Source organism: Mobula hypostoma, chromosome 2 (genome assembly GCF_963921235.1).
Source record: "Mobula hypostoma chromosome 2, sMobHyp1.1, whole genome shotgun sequence".
NCBI lineage: Eukaryota > Metazoa > Chordata > Chondrichthyes > Myliobatiformes > Myliobatidae > Mobula > Mobula hypostoma.
The window spans coordinates 196,535,671-196,558,769 of record NC_086098.1 but is presented as its reverse complement, the minus strand read 5'-3'; the positions used below and the strand labels follow the sequence as shown (position 1 = coordinate 196,558,769).

Genomic DNA, 23,099 nt, shown 5'->3' with positions numbered 1-23,099 from the left:
GCATACTAAGCTGCCTATAGACGTGGGAAGTCGATAAAGGGAAGGGAGTATCTGGTGTTTTTGAAGCCTGTTAGTTTGAGGATCAATGAAATAAAAACAGTAAAACAGAGGCTGACTCACCAACGACATTCACTTTGCCAAATCTGGTCAGTCACTTCTTGCAAAAATTGAAATACAATGATCCTGTAGCTCTCATATCCCTAACCACAATTGCCCACACACACTTTGTGGTTGAGAGCATCAGATATCTTCCTCTTCTAGCAGGGGAATATCATGTGCCCAATGCTCCTTCAATTACTAAACTGAGGCAATGTTAGATCTTGAAACTGATCTTTGCTTGTTCCAAATCCATCTTGAACAACCTGTATTGTTGCTTACTAAACCTAGATCCTCCAAGCTCAAGCAATATCAAATCCATTCTTAGGTGCCCTGAGAAATAAACGTCAATGAGAAAGCAATGTTCAATATCTTAAAGAAGAAAACTGTATGTATTTAATCCTGATGAAGGATCCCAGCCCGAAACATCAACTGTTTATTCTTTTCCACAGATGCTGCCTGGCCTGCTGAGTTCCTCCAGCTTTTTGTGTGTGTTACTTATCTAGCAATCCATCTTTTCCCACTTTGGAAAAATAAAATTAGCTATTTCTAACTTTCTCACATAACACATTCATCTTCCTGAATTTACTCATCTTGCAAACTGCAGGTTTCCGCACAGCATTTTCCCCCATAACTCCCACGTTATTAAAACAGAAACATTTTCTCTTTGGAAAAGCAGTGGTATCTTTACTACCAGTAGTATCATTGCTAATGTTTACCTCAAGTGCACTTATTTTTATCCATTCAATTAATGCACGATGTACACTTGACAAACAAATAAAGACATTTATGAACCTGCTGAGAACTAAATATTCCTTGATTGCTCATCCATGTTGTAATGAACAAAATCGCTCATCTGCAGCCGAGTTTTTGCCCACTCACTGCACTAAACTGGCAGATTCAAACTATTTTCAGACTGTTCACAATGAACAAAGAGGAGACAATCAAAATTTAAAGCTAAGGTTTCAAAATTACATACAATGTTTCAACCCATTGAACTACAGTTGTGGAGATGTAATTCAGTGATATATATTTCATTATAAAGTTATTTCACGTTACACCCTTGTCTGGTGAATAGTGCTGATCCCAGTTGTGGAAACAGGTTGCAGTAAAGCAACTCCCCAAGTAGCTGTATTTGAATGAGCATGGATAGAATGTGTCAGCAGGCAACACAAATGTCTCCCCTGACGAGGATCATATTCAAAAGCAAGAATACTTGACAAACTGTATATATCGCAATGGTTCTGTGGCGGTGCAGAACACAACTTTGGATTTCAATGATCCCACTTATGTTGCTCTTTGTGGTTTGTTATCGAAAATCGAGAGCCAATAACCTATTACCCTTGCACGCACAGACATTGGCTGCTGGTATGTTAATGTCTGTTATAAATTCAGCAAGGCCCACCTCCCCGTTTGGTCTCTTCAATCTTTTCTATTTCTATCAACTAACAATTGGGACGATTTTAATTGTTATACCACAGGGTCCCTCAGATAAGTTCTATACTCCTAGTTTCTCTCAACTTCTAACTCTCCATCTCCTTTAAAACTTTTACAAAAAGAACCACCCTAGATTTTGGTAAGTCTGTTCAAGGCTCTCTATAGTTCGGTGTCAAATATTGTTCGGAGCCTCAAAGTCGGCCAGGTGCCACTGGCCTGGCCACTGTTGCTGTGCCTTGACCAGTAGTATCCAAAGAGATGTACTTGTTGCTGAGGGGAATGGCCAAAGGTGAACCTTGCACTGACTACTGATTCCTCACTCCCCCTTCTTCTCCTGGTGGTCACCAATTCACTATCTGAAGCCCGCACTCTGGGTGTGACCACCTCAGTAAAGGATTTTAGCCTCCAAGATGGTCCTGAATGCATCCAGCTCCAGCTATTGACCTTCCCATTTGGGAGCTGAAGTTGGGAGCATTTCCTGCAGATGTAGTCATCAAGGAGACCATTGGGTACCCTGAAATCCCATATCACACACGCAAGAAAATTTCTATTGCCTTAACTGCCATCCTGCCTACACTTGTTATACTTCTAACTTCTCAACTTAAGTTCTAGCCTGTGCCTGTTCTTGCCAAAGCCACATTTAAACCTCATCTCTTTTTATTGCTCCTTGCTAAGTTCCTATTAACCCAACCAATCTCCCACTCCACAGAGAAGTCCCAACAGGCCCTGCTTACTTTCATCAACTTTGCCTCCAAATTCCACCCTGCCCTTAAATTCACTTGGTCCATTTCTGACATCTCCCTCCCCTTTCTCTATCTCTGTCTCCATCCACGGAGATAAACTATCGACCAACATCTTTTATAAACCTATCAATTCTCTTGGTTATCTTGACAATATCTCTTCCGATCCCCAGTTCCTTCATCCCCACTGCACCTGTTCCCAGGATGCAGCTTTCCTTTCTAGGACATCAGGGATGTCCTCCTTCTTCAAAGGTCAGGGTTTCCCTTCCTCCACCATTTATGCTACCCTCAACTGCATCTCCTCCATTTCCTGAATATCCAGTCTTCACCCCATCTTCCTGCAGCCATAGCAGTGATAGAGTTCCTCTAGCCTTTATGTAGCACCCCATGAGCCTACACATCCCACACATTTTTCTCAGCAACTTCCACCATCTCCAAGGGGATCCTACCACCAAACATATCTTTACATCCCATTCCCCCCTCTCCACTTTCTGCAGGGATCACTCCCTCCATGATTCCTTTGTGCATTCCAGGTGAGGCAACACTTCACTGGGGTCACCTATTGTATCCTGTGCTCTCGATGCAGTCTCTTTTACATTGGTGAGATCAGATATAAATTGGAGGACTGCTTCATAGAGCACCTCTGCTGTACAAGCCAAAAGTGGAACTTCCCTGCGGCCAAACATGTTAATTCCAATTCCCATTTCTGTTCTGACATGTTGGTCTATAGCAGACTTTCTCAACCTTTTTTGCCCTGGAGGAACCCTTGAAAAAATTTTCAAATCTCAGTGAACCCTGAGTAAAAATTATTTTATCTACGGCTCATGGTACGTTAGCATGATCAGCAAGTTGTAGCTATAATAATCCAAAAATAATTGTCAATGCTCTTTTGTGTAAAGAATGAATTTTTCGCCAACCTTTCTTGAAAAAATGTAGTTATGTTTAGCTTAAGATTAATCTCTCACTTTCCTTTTCATAAATTTTAACAACACATAAGGTAAACATAATAAATTTCTGTTAAATAATTGGCTTAAGCCAAAATGGGATTTAATTTTTCTAAAGTTAGGTTCAGTAAATTTAAGTAAAGGTTGTAAATTGATTTCAACTAATACTATTTACATGAAAATTTATTGACAGTATTGAATAGTAGTCACTAAAAACCACAAGCCAAAGCAATATGAATAAAAATATAGCTTAAGATACAATTTCATACAAGACTTTGAGAAAACATTTTCTTTCTAAGTGACATTATCAGGCTCAAATATAAGCCTTGCATGTGAAACCTGTACTTTTTTTTTGCTGCACAAGTAGTCAATTTTGGGTCAAACTTGAGATAAGCACAAAGATTTTACTTTCAACTGAAATGAGATGATTTCTATCCTTGCTATTAATGCTTGTTAAACAAAAAGAAGCTTGCTCACACATACAAGAAGTTGAAAACTGCAGTAAAATGTTCATTGCTTTCTTATGAATGGCAGGATACTCTTCTTTCACAGAAGTCCAGAACTTGTCCAGGGGTGGGTCAGTAAATCTCGTCTTGAGTGCATGATCAGAGTACAGCTCACAAAGTTCTCCCTGTTCTCTCAAAGTCAATCATACACTTGTGTTGAAAGGGAGGGAAAAGTACTGTTCAATTTTGTTTTGCATTTCTTCCAGGTGGTTTTCAATAAGACTCAAGACTTTCTGATATCCTTCCTCACTCTCAAGCCCAAGCAGCAGTGGAAATATTTCAAGATTTCCTTTTGCAGTATGATTTTTCCAAAGACTCAATTTTCTTTTAAATCCAAGAATCTTGTCACTTAAAGTCAAAATATTTTCTCCAGGGCCTTGCAGGGACTTGTTCAACTAGTTCATATGATGAAAAATGTCTGTTAAGTAAGCTAGTTTCTGCAGCCATCCTTCATCTTCAAAGTACTTAGCAAAATCTTACTACTATTTTCTTGAAAGTACTCTTGCAATTCACCTTTCAGCTCAAACACCCAACTGAGAACTCTTCCTCTAAGCCACTAGATTTCTGAATGTAGCAAGAGATTGGTGTGCTCTTTATCCAGGTTTCCACGCAGTTTTTTGAAAAAATATTCTCGAGTAAACTGGTCTTTGTTTTTTGTAGCATCCAGAACTTTTCATTTTATATCCAAGATTTCTTGACATCAGCACCTCTCTGTGGAAAAAAAAAGCAGAGTTTGTGACTACGTCAGGTTTTTTTTAAACAAGAGAAATGAAATCTCTCATGGAGCCAACTATACCAACCATTGATGGGGTACTACCAGCACAAATGCAAACATAGTTCCCCAAAGAAACACACACACAAAAAGGGGAAGGGACTCAGCAGGCCAGACAGCATCTATGGAAAAGACATTTCAGTCGACATTTCAGGCCCAGACCTTCAACAGGACTCAGAAAACTCTTTCTGTTGCAAAGAGCTGCCCCAAACAAGCAAAGGCCAAGTTACACACATCAAAGTTGCTGGTGAACGCAGCAGGCCAAGCAGCATCTATAGGAAGAGGTGCAGTCGACGTTTCAGGCCGAGACCCTTCGTCAGGACTAACTGAAGGAAGAGTGAGTAAGGGATTTGAAAGCTGGAGGGGGAGGGGGAGATGCAAAATGATAGGAGAAGACAGGAGGGGGAGGGATGGAGCCAAGAGCTGGACAGGTGATAGGCAAAAGGGGATACGAGAGGATCATGGGACAGGAGGTCCGGGAAGAAAGACGGGGGGGGGGGTGACCCAGAGGATGGGCAAGAGGTATATTCAGAGGGACAGAGGGAGAAAAAGGAGAGTGAGAGAAAGAATGTGTGCATAAAAATGAGTAACAGATGGGGTACGAGGGGGAGGTGGGGCCTAGCGGAAGTTAGAGAAGTCAATGTTCATGCCATCAGGTTGGAGGCTACCCAGACGGAATATAAGGTGTTGTTCCTCCAACCTGAGTGTGGCTTCATCTTTACAGTAGAGGAGGCCGTGGATAGACATGTCAGAATGGGAATGGGATGTGGAATTAAAATGTGTGGCCACTGGGAGATATATTCAATGTTTTGTCATCATATCTAGGGACAAAAGGTCCTCCAAGAAAGACATCTTGTCTCCGGATATGAAGACAAAACATTAAATATATCTTGGTCTTTGCTTGCTTTTAGCAGCTCTTTGCAACAGAAAAAGTTTTCTTGAATTTCACCATCATTTACAAATCCTACAACATGAAATTTATTGGTGAAATTGTTGACTCATCAACCTGGATAGAGAAGCTGCTGTTTTTCAGTTTATCACATAAAACCTCTTCAGCATCATATGACATATCATCAATATGTCGACTTATCGTACTGTTTGAGAATGAAACCTTTTCAATTTCTCGTTTTGCATCTTGTACTAGCATTTTACCCACTATTATTTACATGCTGCATTATTAGGTTCTCACCAAATGTGTGACTTTTCCTTTTATTTAGTAGCAGAACTTATTAGAAAGAACTTGTTCCTGATCATTTGACTGACTGTGACTTTATTTAAAAAAGATTTACTCTGTTTGTTCTGAGATTCCCATAATTCTTCATCATTAACCTATCAGGATTGTCTGTAGGCCTCGGCCTAGGATCCTCCTCTTCCATCTCATACCTCCTCTTCAAAAATCGCCATACTGGACCATCAGACATGTCTGTAAACCACAGGGTTTTTAAAAAGGGAAAGTTGGGGGGAGGTAATTCAGGAGAGGCTGATGCCACAGGCCAAGTTGGGTGAGTCCATTCAACACTTGGAAAACGCACTTCACACTCATCAGCCTGCCATCCTCCCCTTGCACAGAGAGAAGGGTGGGAAGCTGATGAGTGTGAAGTGTGTTTTCCAAGCATTGAATGGATTCAGCAATACAGTGCTCAGCAATTATCAATGGCCTCCCCTATCTTGCGTTAAAAACTAAGAATGGACTCAGCTAAATAAACACAGTCCTACTGCACACTGCCATACTAGGCTGAGAAACCTCTAAACAAGATTGCTAATGGGGCTGCTTAGTCACTGCCCAGCACAGCAAGCTCTAGCATCACACATCCCGCCAAGTTCAAAAATAGATGTTTTTTTAACCATCTCGTGGAACTCTGGGTGAGAAACCTGGTCTATAGCCTCCTCCTGTGCCAAGATAAGGTCACCCTCAGGATGGAGGATCAACACCTTATACCCTGTCTAGGTAGCCTGCAACCTGATGGCATGAATGTCAATTTCTCCTTCTGGTAAACAAATCCCCCCACCCCATTCCCCACTCTTATATCTTCTCACCCTTCTATCCTCCTCCTTCCCTTTCTCAAATGGTGCACTCTTCCTCTCCAGCCCTTTACCTTTCCTATCCATCTGGCTTCACCTATCACCTTCTAGCCAGTCTCCTTCCCTTCCTCCTAAGACACCTTTTTATACTGACAATCTTTCCACTTCCCTTCCAGTCCTGAAGGGCCTTAGACCAAAATGTTGACTGTTTATTCATTTCCATGGTTGCTGCCTGATCTGCTGAGTTCTTTCAGCATTTTGTGTGCGTTGCTCTGGATTTCCAGCATCTGCAGATTTTCTCATGTAATTTATGATTAAGGTTGTCCAAGAGATGAGATAGACAAAAATTCTGTGGTGGCAGGTGAAAGTTAAATATTTTAAGGGCAGGCCAGTAAAAGCTTTAATTTCTCGAAACCAGGCTCATCTTCCCCAACATACATCAAAGTTGCTGGTGAACGCAGCAGGCCAAGCAGCATCTATAGGAAGAGGCGCAGTCGATGTTTCAGGCCGAGACCCTTCGGCAGGACTACGTTTCAGCATTCCAAAGGAATCATTCTCTCCACACTTCCATCCCTAGTAACACCGAAGAACCACAGGGCCGTATGTGGTGACATGCATGTACTCTGACAATAAATTTTACTTGGAACTTTGAACTCTCTTTCTGGTGGCATCTTTCAGCAGAGGATGCAACACAAGTGCTTTCACTTCTTCCACTAGATAGGGATGCAGAAACTCCTTTCAGGTGAATTGGTCATTAAACTATACTATTTTCTTTCTAAACTTGGCTTACACTTTGGTCTTCTCTGCATGGGAGAGGCTAAATGCTGATTGGGTGAATACTGTGCAAAAGACTACCAATCAATCCACTGTCCGTAACTTTAATTAACCATCCCATTCCCACTCTGACTTTTCACACTCTCTCTCTGATCCAATGAAACCAAACAAGCTTGGAGAGACAGGATTTCATCTTTCAAATAGACATGTTACTGTCCTCAGAACTCAATAGTGAATTTGACCAAGGAAATAAGAGATTGCAGATGGTTGAATCTGAAGCTAAATAACAAAATACTTGAGGAACTCAGAAGGCCAGGTAGCATCTATGGAAGGAGATGCATAGTTGATGTTTGAGGTCATTGCCCTTCATATGGAAACATATAACTGCTGTAAATAAACAGCATTTCCAGTTTGTATCATAAGTGACCAGTTCTTATGAAAGGCCATCAAATGCATGTTTTCTTTCCCCATAAATGCTACCTGATCTGCTTGGAGTGCTTGCAGCATTCACTTTAACTTCCATTTCCAGCAACTGACATCTCCCGTTTATTTTTTCTCTCATTTATCTCTTTCTATTCGTGTCTCCTCCAGACATATTATCTGCAATTAAGCCATCACCACCCTCTCTCAGCTGGCAGCAACACTGCTTGCATCAGTCACCGCAGGCATTCCCTTTGTTTTTTTCAATCCCACTAGCCCTGCTATTTTAAATATGCTTTTTTTAAAAAAAACTTTCCCTAATTCTAATGGGTCTTCAGTTTGAAACGTCAACTCATTCCATCTTACCAGATGCTACTTGATGTTCTGAGCATTTCCAATATTTAATGGGTTTTCACCCCAAGGGATAATTCTGTGTCCTTGTGCCACGAGACCTTGCTACAATAAATAATTTTCACAAAGTAATCCAGCAACTTGATAAATGGGAACCATTCGGTCTGTTGGATGCATACTGGCTGCCAGGGAAGCAACTATCTATCTATATGTAAAAGAAAGCGCTGGAAATGTTCAGGCCATCTGCAGGAAGAGAAACAGGAATAATGTTACAGGTCAAAGACCCTTCGGCAGAATGACCTGCTGAGTATTTCCGGCATTTTTTTCCTCTCTCTGTTATATCTACAACGGATACAGATTTTCTTTGGTTTTCACCCGTGTCTATTCCCCATCCTGGCGCATCCCTACAATTTATGCTCTTACTTACCCATTAACTATCCTTTTAGTATGATGACGGACTGTGTTTGCAAGGTGTAAATTATGTGCCTGTCGTATTAAACTGTATCGGATTTCATGTCAACAAAAAGCGAAGTTGTTGCTCCCTCTTTCAAATTCACTTCCCAAGATAAACGATTTGAATTAAGGGAAACGCCAGTTTACCTCTGAGAGCTTGTGCCGCAAATGCTGAAAACTAGATTCTGAAAGTGGACAAGACTCAACACGGCTGCCATTTTCCCTCGGGCCGCTTACAAATCTACAGATCTCCATTCACACAGCGACGTGCACTACGTGCTGTAAACACCAATGTCAGGACCCTGCCAGTACTCTTGTATGATTGATGGGCGGAGAAACCGGTCGATGCGGCTTGAACCCAGTTCACTTACTGCTGCCTACAAACCGAGCGCCGACTAATGTACGGACACTTGTCAGCCCAAAACAAATCCTGCCAAATTCCAGCGGCTTCCGAGGTGGCTAGGACAACTAAGTGAGTATTGGATCAGACTGAAAACCACTCATCACTAGCACAACCTTCTATAGAAGAGGCGTAACTTCCTAAACCAAGTGTATTGGGACTGGATTAAAAATAATTTCGGTAGGTGGGGCTGGCTTGGAAATTGCTGGTATCCACATGTAACGAAAACGAAGAAAACTTTGCAAATATTTTGACCAAAGTTTTCTGTTGGTCTAAAACGAGCGGCGATGGCGAATCTGGCTCCGCTCCCGTAGAACTGAAGCAACTTTTCCTCGCTGTCAGTGAGTGACATGTGGCTACACCAGCCACGCAGCCCAATTGCCACTGTCAGCGTTCTTTAATGGAATGTTTATAGTGCCTGGGCACCAATCGGTGTGAATGGGAGGCGGGGCCGCGCACCACTCAAATTCGGCAGAGCGAAGCAGAGCGTGAGAGGGGCGGGGTCCGTGTGTCCCGGAGAAGCAAAACAATTGAATGCTGGAGGGGCGCCGGTTGCAGAGCGGAGTTTTAGTTCTCGCTCTTTGCAAACAGAATTATAATACAGCACGAATATAAACTTGCATTTGCCGGGTTTTTTTTTGACAATAGCTTCTTTCGATCAATTGACCCCGCCCCCTCCAGAAATGAGCTCCAAACGCTTTAACAAAAAATATAAAGTTGTAGGCACAAAGGTTTGCGCGCCAAGTTCAGCGGACGATGTCAGAGTTTCTGGAGTAATTCAGGCTTGTAAAAACGATCCTTCGGGTAACAATGTATACACAATCATGTTAGATGATGGCTCACTAAGAGAGTATGCAGAAGAAGAAATAATCTGCATCGATGTCAAAGTGTCTGGAAAAGGAAAATACAGATGTAATCAGAAGGTATTTAAGTATTATCTATTTTTGTTTATTTATAAGAAGTTACTTAATTTCTGCCGATTGCAAACTCGGGGCATGCTTTCATTTTTTTTTGCAATCAGACATATTACTTTTTATATTTGATACACATTGCAACTAAGATGGCGTCTGAAGTGTACGTCCAAAGTTTAAAGAGTATATCAAGGAAACCGGTGCAGTTAAATGTCCAGTGCCTAATAAAACCAAAGCCTGACACGAAGTAAATAAGATTTGGTGGTTATTTCACTCTATGTAAAGAGGACGCGATGAAGAATTGTGTTCTCAATAGTATTCAATTCTGTTTGACTTTGCCACTTATGAAGCATAGGTGAATATTTGGAATTGCAGTTAGCTGGGTTCAGTGGGTATTGCTTTGCAAAATCCAAAAAATTGTCCCTATTTTCAATTCTGAGACAGCTCTGGTGCTTTTTAATTAATTCCTCCGCTGATTAACCCGCGCGTTTTAAAGTTTACAACTTGGAATTTGTTTGGCTCTGGTGGGGGAAACTGAATTAACTCTGGGGGATTTTGGATTTTCTTTTGATGTCTTTTAATTGTGAAACCAACGAATCGCTTGCCATACTTCAGGATCGGGTGAAAAACGATGTCCCTTTAAGATCGCCGGAGCCACGCGGCCTGACAGCCAAAAAAACAGAAGACCGGTATCTGGAAAACAAATGTAACAGAACTGGCGAGGTGGAGGAGCCTGCGGCCCGCCCCCTTGGCTGTGTGTCAGAACAGAAACGCCTCCTCACTTCAGCAAACATCGACGTTCCTCAGAGGTAGGAGTTGTTTTTTCGCAAGCTTGTCTTAAGCAGTCTAGTAACGGATGAGATCAAGCTGCATCCTCAACGTGAAGTAACCATTTCCCCGATGACCCGTTCGCTACATTAATGCAAATGTCAAAATTTTCTCTAATTTCGGATGTGTCCCCCCAAATATCTATTTAAATACATTACTCTTATCCACAGAAATGGACTGTGTTCTGGTTCATAAGATTTCAGTTGTTGACTGAAACTTGTATAATTTTGTACTATCTTTTGATTTGTAATCTTTCTTGTACCATATGTATTATCCTGTGGTCAATCTTTAAAATTTTGGTAAATTGGAACAGTTTTGATATCATTATTTGGATTGTGGAGTGTAAAGGCACATTGCTGGATTATGAAATTGTCAACAGGATTCTGACCTTGTGCTGTTGCTCCCAATCCTATCATTCATTCAGACCATATTTCCACTAAGTAAAACTGATTTGTAGTATGCTGGTCAAATTGCAGGAATGAAAGTGATCTATCCTGATGAGGATGGATAGTCACACCCAGTCAGAAATAAATACACGTTGTCTACCCCTTATCTGAAATGCTTGGGACCCAGTAGCGTTTTAGATTTTGGAATGTATAATAAGGTAGTTTGGGATTGCCATCATTTCTGACTCTGAACTTAAGTGCTACTGGTAAGCAGTCTTTGTTTTACACTTGTTCATCACACATCTACATAACAGCAGAAAAAAAATGTATACCACTAATATAATGAAAATGTAATGGATGCAAGGTAACAAAAGCAACACAGCAGCATGGGGAAAATACTGTACCTGAATCAGCTGTTCAACAAGGGCAGGATTTCGGTCTCACCTATAATGCTGTCTTTCGTATACTTTTTGTATACTTTTAAGTTTTATGTAAGGTATAAAATCAGTATCGTAGACTTGTTTTGGTGCTAGATTTTTGTGATCAGCAAACGCTTTAAAAATTTAATGCCATGCCCTTTCTTAAATTTCTGCAACAGGCCTTCTGAATATTCACAATTACCTTCAATTTTCAGTTTGTCGTGAAGGATCTTTTGTTTCATGATCAGCATACCATTAAGTGGCATATGGTCACTCCAACACTGATGAATTCACTCTTTCAATACACCATCGAATCTTCATTTTTCACTTTATGTAGTGTTTTTCTGTTTTTCATTAATTTCTGTTCTGTTCATTACATATGAGCAGGGAGGTACTACTGCAGTTGTACAAGGCCTTGGTGAGACCACACCTGGAGTATTGTGTGCAGTTTTGGTCCCCTAATCTGAGGAAAGATATCCTTGCCATAGAGGGAGTACAAAGAAGGTTCACCAGATTGATTCCTGGGATGGCAGGACTTTCATATGAAGAAAGACTGGATGAACTGGGCTTGTACTCGTTGGAATTTAGAAGATTGAGGGGGGATCTGATTGAAACGTATAAAATCCTAAAGGGATTAGACAGGCTAGATGCAGGAAGATTGTTCCCGATGTTGGGGAAGTCCAGAACAAGGGGTCACAGTTTGAGGATAAAGGGGAAGCGTTTTAGGACCAAGATTAGGAAAAACTTCTTCACGCAGAGAGTGGTGAATCTGTGGAATTCTCTGCCACAGGAAACAGTTGAGGCCAGTTCATTGGCTATATTTAAGAGGGAGTTAGAGATGGCCCTTGCGGCTACGGGGATCAGGGGGTATGGAGGGAAGGCTGGGGCGGGGTTCTGAGTTGGATGATCAGCCATGATCATAATAAATGGCGGTGCAGGCTCGAAGGGCCGAATGGCCTACTCCTGCACCTATTTTCTATGTTTCTATATGTGAGGTCACTTTTCAGAACCATCTGTGACCTGTGCATCATCTGGGAAGCTTCCCAGTGTTTTGTGTAATTTTCCATTTGTGATATCGTATCAGCGCTCAAAAAAAAAAACAAAATTTGAATTGTAGAGGTTTTCAGATTCCGGAATTTCAGATAAGGGTACTCATCCTGTATTACATGAAAGAGGAACATGGTGTAACAGATTTGTTTTAGTAAAGGAAATGCTATAAACAAATTAATTTCCTGATGCCAACTAATAACACCTAAAATTTGAATTGCATAGATCATCAGTCTAAATGTATGTGAGATGTAGAAATTTCGGAAAATTCATAAATTAAAATATTCAAAGCAGTAGTCAAAATTAGTATCACCATGGAGCAATGTTGTTAAATGACTAGAAAAACAGCTGATAAAGGATTTTTGGATATGTGAACAAGTTCTGCTATGTGAATATACCAGTTGTGGTAGGTTATTTGCTTACCACGCACATTAAAACTTGTGACATTTGTTGTTAATTCTCAATGCTTTCAGTAGTCTTGGTAAGCACAATTAGCACTGTTCTATGAACCTGATCAATTGTAGCTTTTGAATTTTTTTTTGATGCTGGAAAATATAATCCTTTATAGAAGTTCAGGTTTTAAAGCTATTCTTTTGCCTCTTGCACCCCAGATTTTTTTTTTTAATAACTTATGACTTCCTTTACTGCTGCAGAAGAAATTTGAATCTAGATTTACAGCTTCTCTGATTGCTTTGGCTTTAAAGTGATTTATCCAAGCTGGACAGTGAATTTGTGCTTGTGGTAAAATCCTTCAATAGCTCAGCTTGAGGATGGTCAGGGGGAATCATCAGAAGTTGGAAAACTGCATAAGACTACTGCTCCATGGTCCTGATCTTCTACTACCTTCATACCACAGTACTCACTAGGCTTGTTGCTTTGAAATGTCAGCAATCAGGACTAGAATCCTTGGGACTAATTTTATTGCCTGTAGAGAATGTGCATTAGTTTTGAATTATGGGTAAGTGGTTTCTTGTACTGAATTTCTTATTCTAGTTCCTGTTTTTAATTTACTTGTTTAGTAGATTGATGTGCTTTACTTTTTATGACTGCCATTTGAAAAATTTTCTTGAAAGAGGTGTTTCAACTGAGAATTTAGACTACTTCACTAATGCAATATAATACAGACAGTATAATTGCACATGGTTAAATAGCATTTGGGAAGAGAAGAAGAGGTGCATGTTTTTCAGTGATGAAGGTTAATTTGAACCCTGAAGATTTTTTGTTTACAGGTCTATGGTTTTGTCATTTAAAGTGCAACCTAGATTAAGACCAAGATACCACCAAAATGAAGTGGATAAGTCTTGTTCTCCAATGCTGGTAAATTACTAGCCCACGATTTTGCATTTGACTTGTAGACACAAAACAAATGCAGCATTTGGAGTGTTCTAATGGTGTAATATCTGTCAAAATTAATCTTTCTACATTAAGTAGGATTTTCAACATTGTGGTAATTGTCTCCTGTAAATAATAGCACCTGAAGGAGGTCTATTCTGGACATATTAGCACCTGGAATTTGATCTAAATTGGCCCAGACTGCTTCATATCTTTATTATAATTGGGTTGAATTCAAGGTTAATTCAAAGAGTGTGATGTTCATGAGCAATAATTGTAAAATTTCTGATGTTCTATTCGTGCATCTGAAACTTGTGTGAGTCATGGCTAATACAACAAAGAATATTTCACAATTTTCTGTAAAGCAGGTCATCTTTCCACTAATGCACCTAGAGCTGTAAATCCTTCTGTGTAGCACTGTGCCTAATTGTCAACTTGCTAACCTTTGCTTTTGTTTTTAATTGGTCTCCAGATTTGACATTGTTGGCAAGGCAGACATTCTCCTCTCCTGGAGATGATGAAGATGACCTCTTTGACACTCAGATTGTGACTTTTCATAGGCGCTCACACAATGCAGATAGGAAGATTTGGATTTAGACCCAGCAATCACAGAGTAGTAGTATATGGCTAAGTTGGGATAGTGCTCAACTTGAGGGGAACTTGGAGATGTTCCCATGCATCAGCTGCACTTGTCCTTTTTTGGTGGTGGAGATTGCAGGTTTGAGTGATGCTGCTATAAAAATACTTGAATGGGTTACTCCAGTGCATCCTGTAGATCAGCCTTTCCAACTTTTTTTGCCCTGGAGGAACCCTTGAAATAATTTTCAGGTCTCAGGGAATGCTTGCATAAAAAAGATTATATCTACAGCTCATGATACTTTAGCATGATAAGTAAGATATAGATATAATAATCCAAAAATAAATGTCAGTGCTCTTGAGTAGAAGGCAAATTTTTAGCCAACCTTTGGCGGGGGGGGGGTTTGATATAGTTAAGCTTAGCTTACCTTTCTTGAAATTGCTCTTTCTTTCTTTCTTCATAAAATTTAAAAACTCATAACACAAACAAAATAAATTTCTCAATTCTGGGTCAAACTTGACTTAAGCGTGCACTGATTTCACTTTCAACTGAAATGAGCCGATTTCTATTCTTGCTGTTGACGCTTGTTAAACAAGAAAAAGCTTGCTCACACATGCAAGAAGTTGAAAACTGCAGCAAAATACTCGTTGCTTTCCTGTGAATGGCAGGAAACTCTTCTTTCACAGAAATCCAGAACTTGTCCAGGGCAGGTCTGTAAATCTCATCCTGAGTGCATGATCAGAGTACAGCTCACAACGTTCTTCCTCTTCTCTCAAAGTCAAATTCTCAGGCTGAGCAGAAGATTCAGAGAAAGGGTCTCTCACTCAATCATATGCTTGTGTTGAAAGGGAGGGAAAAGTACTGTTCAATTTTGTTCTGCAGTTCTTCCAGGTGGCTTTCAATAAGACTCAAGACTCTAATATCCTTCCTCACTCTCAAACCCAAGCAGCAGTGGAAACATTTCAAGATTTCCTTTTGCAGCATGACTTTTCCAAAGACTCTGTTTTCTTTTAAATCCAAGAATCTTGTTACTTAAAGTCAAAATATTTTCTCCAGACCTTTGCAGAGACTTGTTCAACTAGTTCATATGATGAAAAATATCTGTTAAGAAGCTAGTTTCATGTAGCCATCCTTCATCTTCAAAGCACTTAGCAAAATCTTGCCTACTATTTTCTTGAAAGTACTCTTGCAGTTCATCTTTCAGCTTAAACACCCTGTTGAGAACTCTTCCACTAAGCCACTAGATTTTTGAATGTAGCAGGAGATTGGTATGCTCTTTGTCCAGGTTTTTACATGTTTTTTATAAACATTCTCGAGTGAACTGGTCTTAAGTCTACTAAATAACTTGTTTCCTGAGTCTTTTTACTGACTGTGACTTTATTTTCTAAAACTTTAATCTGTTTGTTTTAAGATTCCAATAGTCGTTTAAAATAATCATCACTTTTATGTGCCATATGACTGTGATTTGTAGTTAAGTGTCATTTCAATTTTGTTGGAGCCGTTGCTACATTTGTAAGTTTTTGCCACAGACTCGGCCCAGTGGAATAGGATAACTTGAATCACTTGTTCATGTAAAACCCATTGATAAGTAGCTTTCATTGTGAAGGTATGGTACTGGCTAATTACTTTAGTCCTGCCCACTGCTTTTGTTTCCAGGACCCAAAAAAGGCTGGTGGACTTATTCTGGGGGAACAGGAGGCATTGGGTGTGGTCCCGAGTCTTCCTGTTTTGAAGGGTGGTCAGTCATTGGTGTGTACAGTGACCACCCTGAGTTGGCATGCGCTGGCGACGCAATATCTCTGCCAGGGTCACTGTCTGCAGGAGAGTACGTGGCTTCCAGCGGACAGCATCAGCTACGCTACTTTGAGGGGACTGCCTCACTTTTACCGAGAGCTGCTAAGGGTATGGGGTCCAGTCTCATCCAGACAGGGTGCTCCTGTACCACTAGGGGACGGTGCTCTAGCTGCAAGGGGGACAGGTCCCCATCGTATCGCAGTGGGGAAGTGGAGGCGTTCCAGCTGCACCACCGCCTGATGGGCCAGAAGTGTTTGTCAGCCCCAGGCCTTGGGAGACCACCCTGGAGAGGGTCTCACACAGCCTCAGCCGTCTCACAGGGATGCCCACCGTGTGGTTCCGTGACGCTACAAACCACTTCTTGTACGGGCTGCTCCTGCACACCTTTCCCTTCCTTGCCTTCATCTGCCAACTGGACTTGCCCTAATAATCTGTTTTACCATCTGGCAGTGGAGGAGATCCCCAGTGGAAATCTTTTTGTGCAGGTGTCCTTCCCCTGTACAGTGGGGTCCTGGGGTGGAAGGTGTTGCATAGGGTGGTACCGTGCAACAGGTCTTTAAGCAGGTTCACTAATACCCCGTCCACCTGTCTGTTCTGTGGCCGGGAGGAGTCAGTGTACCACGCTTGTATAGAGTGTGGGAAGTTGCAGCCCCTGTTTGAGTATCTGAAGGGGCTGCTGCTCAGATTCTTGTTGTACTTCAGCTCTGTGCTCTGTGTGTACGAGCACCCAGTATGGAAGGGAGTGGGTTGCGAGGAGTAGGCTTACTCCTGGGCCTAGCCAAGATGGCCATTCACGGGCCTAGGCAGTCAAAAGTTGAGGACTCTGCCAGGACCGACTGCCTGCCCTTCTTCTGAGGAGACATATGTGCCCGCTGCCCTTAAAGATGGAACAGAGGGAACATGGATATAGTGGGGGATTTCCGGGAGTAGTGAACTGCGCTGCCGACCCCCCCCCCCGCCCCCCAGGGAATTGACTGTTTTATAGATAGTAGTAATCATATTTTAACTTGAATTTATTCACTGTCTTGCAAATACTTAATGTTTGTACTTTGTGTATTGTGCAAATAAACACTTATCGTTTTGTAAAAGAAGACAGACTTTTTTTGTGTCCCTTGTTGCTCTGGTTCTGTGAAATGACTCAGATGATTGTAATTCTTCATTAACCTTATCAGAATTGTCCGTGGGCCTAGAATCCTCCTCTTCCATCTCACACCGCCTCTTCAAAAATTGCCACATTGCACCGTCTTTAGAATGAAAATTTCCCTCCTATTTTCTACCACAGGAGCAGAGTTTGTTTGCTTCCGTAAGTCATTCGGCGGCATGTAAGGGGAAATTGGGGGAGGTAATTCAGGAGGGAGAGGCTGAAGTCACAGGCGGAGTTCATTCAATCCTCGGAAAACACACTTCACGCTCCTCAGCAGCCTACTGTCCTCCCCTTCGTGCAATACAGTTCTCTTCAATTATCGGCCTACCATCCTCCCCTCTGTGCAATACAGCACTCACCAATTATCAGCCTACCGTTCTCCTCTCCATGCCACACAGTGTTCATCAGCCCACTGCCCTCCCCTCTGTACAATACAGTGCCTCCCCATCTCGCGTTTTAAAAACTGAGAATGGACTCTAGCAAATAAACGCGGTCCTACTGCGCACTGCCATACTGGGCTGAGAGACCGCTAACGAGATTGCTTACGGGGCTGCTTAGTCACTGCCCACCTCTGCGAGCGCTAGTGTCATGATTTGCGCGAAGTTCAAAAAAACGATGTTTGTTTATTTTTTAATCACGATCTCTCGCAATACCCTGATTGAGAAACCCTGCTGTAGATGGTATGCTCCCTGTTTTAATATGCTATTAGTTCATAGAGTGGAATGCTTTGATATGTGTGTCCCAAGTTTATTTGCTGTGTCTAGCCTGATTAGGGAGGAGGATTTCATTTCTGTACGTATTGTTCATGAAAGCCAATAGAGAGAGTCTGTGGTATTGGGAAATGAACAGCACACGATAGAGTACAATTGACTGACTTATTCTGGGTGCCATGGAGCTCATATGGCTGGGAAAACTCAAGCTCTTGAGATTTTTCACAATGGTATCAGCCACATTGATGATCAGGTTGAGGTGGTTAAACCGCATTACTGCATATGTTTGTTATCAGGCATGTGTTCAGTATAATTTTTTTTTTCTTGTTGCTCTAACAACAAATTATAAGCTATGTTTTAACATTGTAAGAACACCCCATGATAATTAAGAGCTGTTATCAAATAAAAGGATTGCAAGTTAGACGTATGATAAAGTTCACCCTGCAGTTTGAGTGAGAGAGAGCAAAAGTAAAGTCAGATGTGTCAGTTTTACAGCGGAGTAAAGGTAATTTTAGAGGCATGAGAGAGGGGCTGGCCAAAGTTGATTGGAGGGGGACACTAGCAGGGATGATGGAAAAATGGTGGAGTTTCTATGAGCAATTTAGAAAGCACAGATCACAAAAATTGGAGTATTGTAAAGGGAGGATGAAGCAGCTGGCTGACAAGGGAAGTCAAAGGTAGCATAAAAGCAAAGGAGAGGGCATGTAATAATAGCAGAAGTTAGTGAGAAATTAGAGGATTGGGAAGCTTTTTAAGAGTAAACAAGGCAACTTAAGAAAAAAGCCGTTAGGCAAGAAGAGATGAAATGGGTAGGTAATTTATATAAAAGAGGATTCCAAAGGGGTTTTCAGATGTATAAAGTAAAAGGAGAGGCGGGGGTAGATATTGGACTGCTGGAAAATGCTGGAGAGGTAGTAATAGGGGACAAGGAAATGGTGGACAAACTGAATAAATATTTTGCGTCATTCATCACTGTGGAAGACACTAGCAGTATGCCAGAAATCCTAGAGTGTCAGGAGGAAGAAGTGCATTTGCTATTACTGAGGAGAAGGCCTTTGACAAGCGGAAAGGTCTGAAGATAGATAAGTAGCCTGGACCAGATGGCCTATACCCCATTGTTTTGGAACAGTTAGCTAAAGAGGTTTGTGAAAGTATTAATAGTGATCTTTCAAGAATGATTGGATTCTGGAATGGTTCAAAGTTCAAGGTACATTTATTTTCAAAGTATGTATGAATTATATAACCTTGAGGTTCTGGAGGGCTAAAAAAATTACAAATGTCATTCTACTCTTTAAGAAGGGAGGCAGGCAGAAGAAAGGAAATCATAGGCCAGTTAGTGTGACTAGAGTGGTTTGAAAGGTTTTTGGAGTCTATTATTAAGGATAAGGTTTCAGGGTACTTGAAGGAGCATGGTAAAATAGGCCAAAGTAAGCATGGTTTCCTTGAAGGGAAATCTTGCCTCACAAATTTATTGAAATTCTTTGAGGAAATAACGGGCAGGATAGACAGCATCACTGGATGGTGTTTACTTGGATTTTCAGAAGGTCTTTGACAAAGTCACACAAAGTACTTAAGATAAGAGCCCATGGTATTACAGGAAAGATACCAGTATGGATAGAGGATTGCCTGATTGGCCAGAGGCAATGAAGGGAACCTTTTATGGTTGGCTTCTGTTGACCAGTGGTGTTCCGCAAGGATTGGTGTTGGAACCGCTTACCTCTCCGCATAATATGTCAGTGATTTGGATGGCAGAATTAATGGCTTTGTGACCAAGTTTGCAGATGATGAAGCAGCGAGTCTGCAGAAGGATTTGGACGGATTGGAAGAATGGACAAAGAAGCGACAGATGGAATATAGTGTAAGGAAGAATATAGTCATGCACTTTGATAAAAGGAGTAGACTTTTCTAAATGGGAAGAAAATTCAAAACTCTGAGGTGGAAATGGACTTGGGAATCCTCGTACAGGATTCCCTAAAGGTTAACTTAGAGGTTGAGTTGGTGGTAAGGAAGGCAAATCCAATGTTAACGTTCATTTCCAAAGGACTAGAATACAAGAGCAAAGATGTGACACAGAGGCTTTATGAGGCATTTATAAGACCACACTTAGAGTATTGTGAGCAGTTTTAGGCCCCTTATCTAAGAAGTACTGGCATTGGAGAGGGGACAGAGGAGATTCACAAGAATAATTCTTGGAATGAGGAGCATTTGACAGCTCTGGGCCTGTACTTTAGATTAGAAGAATGAGGGGAGAATTTCAATGAAACCTATTGAATATTGAAAAGCCTAGGTAGTGGATGTAGAGTGGATGTTTCCTATAGTGGGGAAGTCTAGGACCAGGGGGCACAGCTTTGGAATAGAGGGGCATCTATTTATAACAGATTAGGAGGGGTTTTTTTTTAGCTAGAGAGTGGTGAAAATGTGGAATTCATTGCCCCAGACTGCTATGGTGGCCAAGTCATTGGATATATTTAAAGCAGAAGTTCATAAGTTCTTGATTTGTCAGGGAATCAAGCGTTGTGGGGAGAAGGCAGAAGAATGATGTTGAGGGATAATAAATCAGCCATGATGCAATGTGGACCAGACTTGATTGGCTGAATGTCCTTATTCTGCTCTGGTGTCCTGTAAATTAGGGGATCCTGACCTTTTTGCATGCCGTGGACCAATACCATTTAAGCAAGAGGTCATGTTAAGAGTTTGTCATGTTGTCATTTTCTACTGTTGATTGATAATGGAAATGTGGGAAAAGCATTGATACCTCAGATGAATTTTTGTTTTGGAACCTTCACCGGTCTTGGCATCCAATAACGTTAAACTTTCTTCTCCCTTTCTTCTCCCTTCTCAGGGGACTCTAGTTTGGGAACCCCTGTGGTAAGTGGTCATTACAAGAAGCTGCATTCTTCATCATCAAACATTGTCTTTCTATTGTGATGGAATAAGGTGATATTATGAGAAACCCCAGCATGGATGTCCTGGAACAGAAATGATGGTTTAATTGTAGTAAAAAGATCTTAAAGTTGTACAGGGAAGTGGCATTTTATAGTAAAGTTATTGTCTATTTTTCTTCCATAGCCTCAGCTGTTAACTAATTTAATGTGTGTGAATTGTAACTTTCTAAAACCTCTAGAACTAGTAACAAGAGTTGGGCATTTGGCCCTTCAAACACAGTATGCTTCTAAATATAGCTTAGTAATGGAAATTTTATGTGTATTTGTCATATAGTACCTTGTTGATACTAATGCACTCATCATGTCTGGTAGGTATAATCCCATAAAGGCGAAGTCAATCCCCAGAGATCTAGCCTTCATCTTCATGGAGATGGAGAGATGTCAGATGGAGCTCCTTCCCTTTTTTCTTTGTGAAATAACTACTCGCCTTCTCTGACTTTTATTTCTAGTTTTTTTTCATGGCATAGTGGTGTAACACATGCATTGACAACTTAAGTTTGTCATGTTGTCATTTTCTACTGTTGATTGATAATGGAAATGTGGGAAAAGCATTGATACCTCAGATGAATTTTTGTTTTGGAACCTTCACCGGTCTTGGCATCCAATAACGTTAAACTTTCTTCTCCCTTCTCAGGGGAATATAAAATTTTTCATGGCTATATTTGAAGAAGGTCATGGGAGTTTTCAGTAGTCCTAGTTGATATTTATTTCTTAATCAATTTCATTTAAAATAGGTTTGTGGTTCTACCATTTTATTTTCTTAAAAATAAAGGTTGCTGTCGAGTTTCCAGATATTACAACATTTTGAGGTTTCTGCTGTTTTAGGAAAAAATCTAGCATTGTGGATTGTGGGTATCTACCTATGTATCTGCACAAGTCCAGGAATCCTCCCCAAGCATTCATTGGCATGAATTCGCGAATTTCCACAGATTACTGTAACTTGTGCTGGGAAATCTGCCTGTAGTTGGACTTGGCACAGAAACAACAAGCTCCTTCATTTGAATGGAAAAGAGTGGTGATGAAGGTTCAGGTGTATGCATAATATTTGATTTGGTAGAATAAACTGAAATGTTCTTAATTATTTTAGGTTTTTAAATAGACATTGTTAAAACTAAAACTTTAAATGTTGAAATGTTTCCCTATCAGAGACATTCATAAACACTCCCTCATTAATAGCTGGTAAAGCAGGTGCATTGATTTACTGAGCTGTGACAGTAATTCTGTGCAGGTAGTTTATGACTTGCATTCATAAGGCCCTGCCTTGCAAAAGGTCAATGCCGGCTTCTTTGAGGAACTTAATGTCAGTTAACTTGTTGCAGGTAAGGGCTAGTGTAGGTTGGCAAACTGGTTTTTGGAAGATTTGAACCAGTATTACTTTATTGGGTGTAATGTGGATTGAGATTTTCTGGAATGATGAAAAGCCTTGTATAAAGCAAGCTGTTTCTTTACTGACAAAAATTGTAATTAATGCAGAATATTTATTAAGTTATAATTGCTATTTTGTTGCCCAATGTGACAAAGTATTATAAATAATTTCTGATTACTAATCAGATTGTATATAAGGCAACATCCATTTTATTTAACTGCATCTCTATTGGTTTTGGAAGCCTATGCCAGTCTTAGATTGATGAGTTGCATATATGGTAGAAGAATGTATGGGATTTAGGTATGCATGTGATTGGAAATGCAATAAACATTTCAAAGAAACCTGGGGAAGTTACAGATATTACTATATTTGTATTAAAATGTTATAAAACCTGAAATAATGGTGGATTCGGCTATCTAGGGAGCATCCCTTAGAAGGGGAATAAACAGTAATTAATATTTCAGGTCTTTGACCCTTCCTCATAAGTAAGAAAGGGAACTGAGCCTGTTTCTATGCTGTATGAATTTGACTGCATGATTCCGACTGGCTGAAACCTGCCAAGATGAAGAAAAGGTGTTGTGTTGTTCCTCAAGCTTGCCTTGAACTCGTAGAAGAAACGCACGAGGTCACAGAAGTTAGACTGAAAATGAGATGGAGATTTAAAATGGCCAGCAACTAGTAACTCAGTTCTGAGCTCAGGCGGTCACCCAGTCTCCACTAGTGTT

The 23,099-nt window shown here is 40.8% G+C and overlaps 1 protein-coding gene across 1 annotated transcript in view; it reads left to right on the top strand.

Moving 5' to 3' along the window:
• Positions 1-9,055: 9,055 nt before the first annotated feature.
• Positions 9,056-23,099, top strand: part of LOC134342784 (zinc finger protein 704-like) — a 152,419-nt gene continuing 138,375 nt past the window's right edge. The window contains exons 1-2 of the mRNA XM_063041357.1: positions 9,056-9,838; positions 10,442-10,635. Of these exons, the coding sequence (XP_062897427.1) occupies positions 9,599-9,838; positions 10,442-10,635 (434 nt within the window). The 5' untranslated portion in view covers positions 9,056-9,598. The remainder of the gene's footprint in view (positions 9,839-10,441; positions 10,636-23,099) is intronic.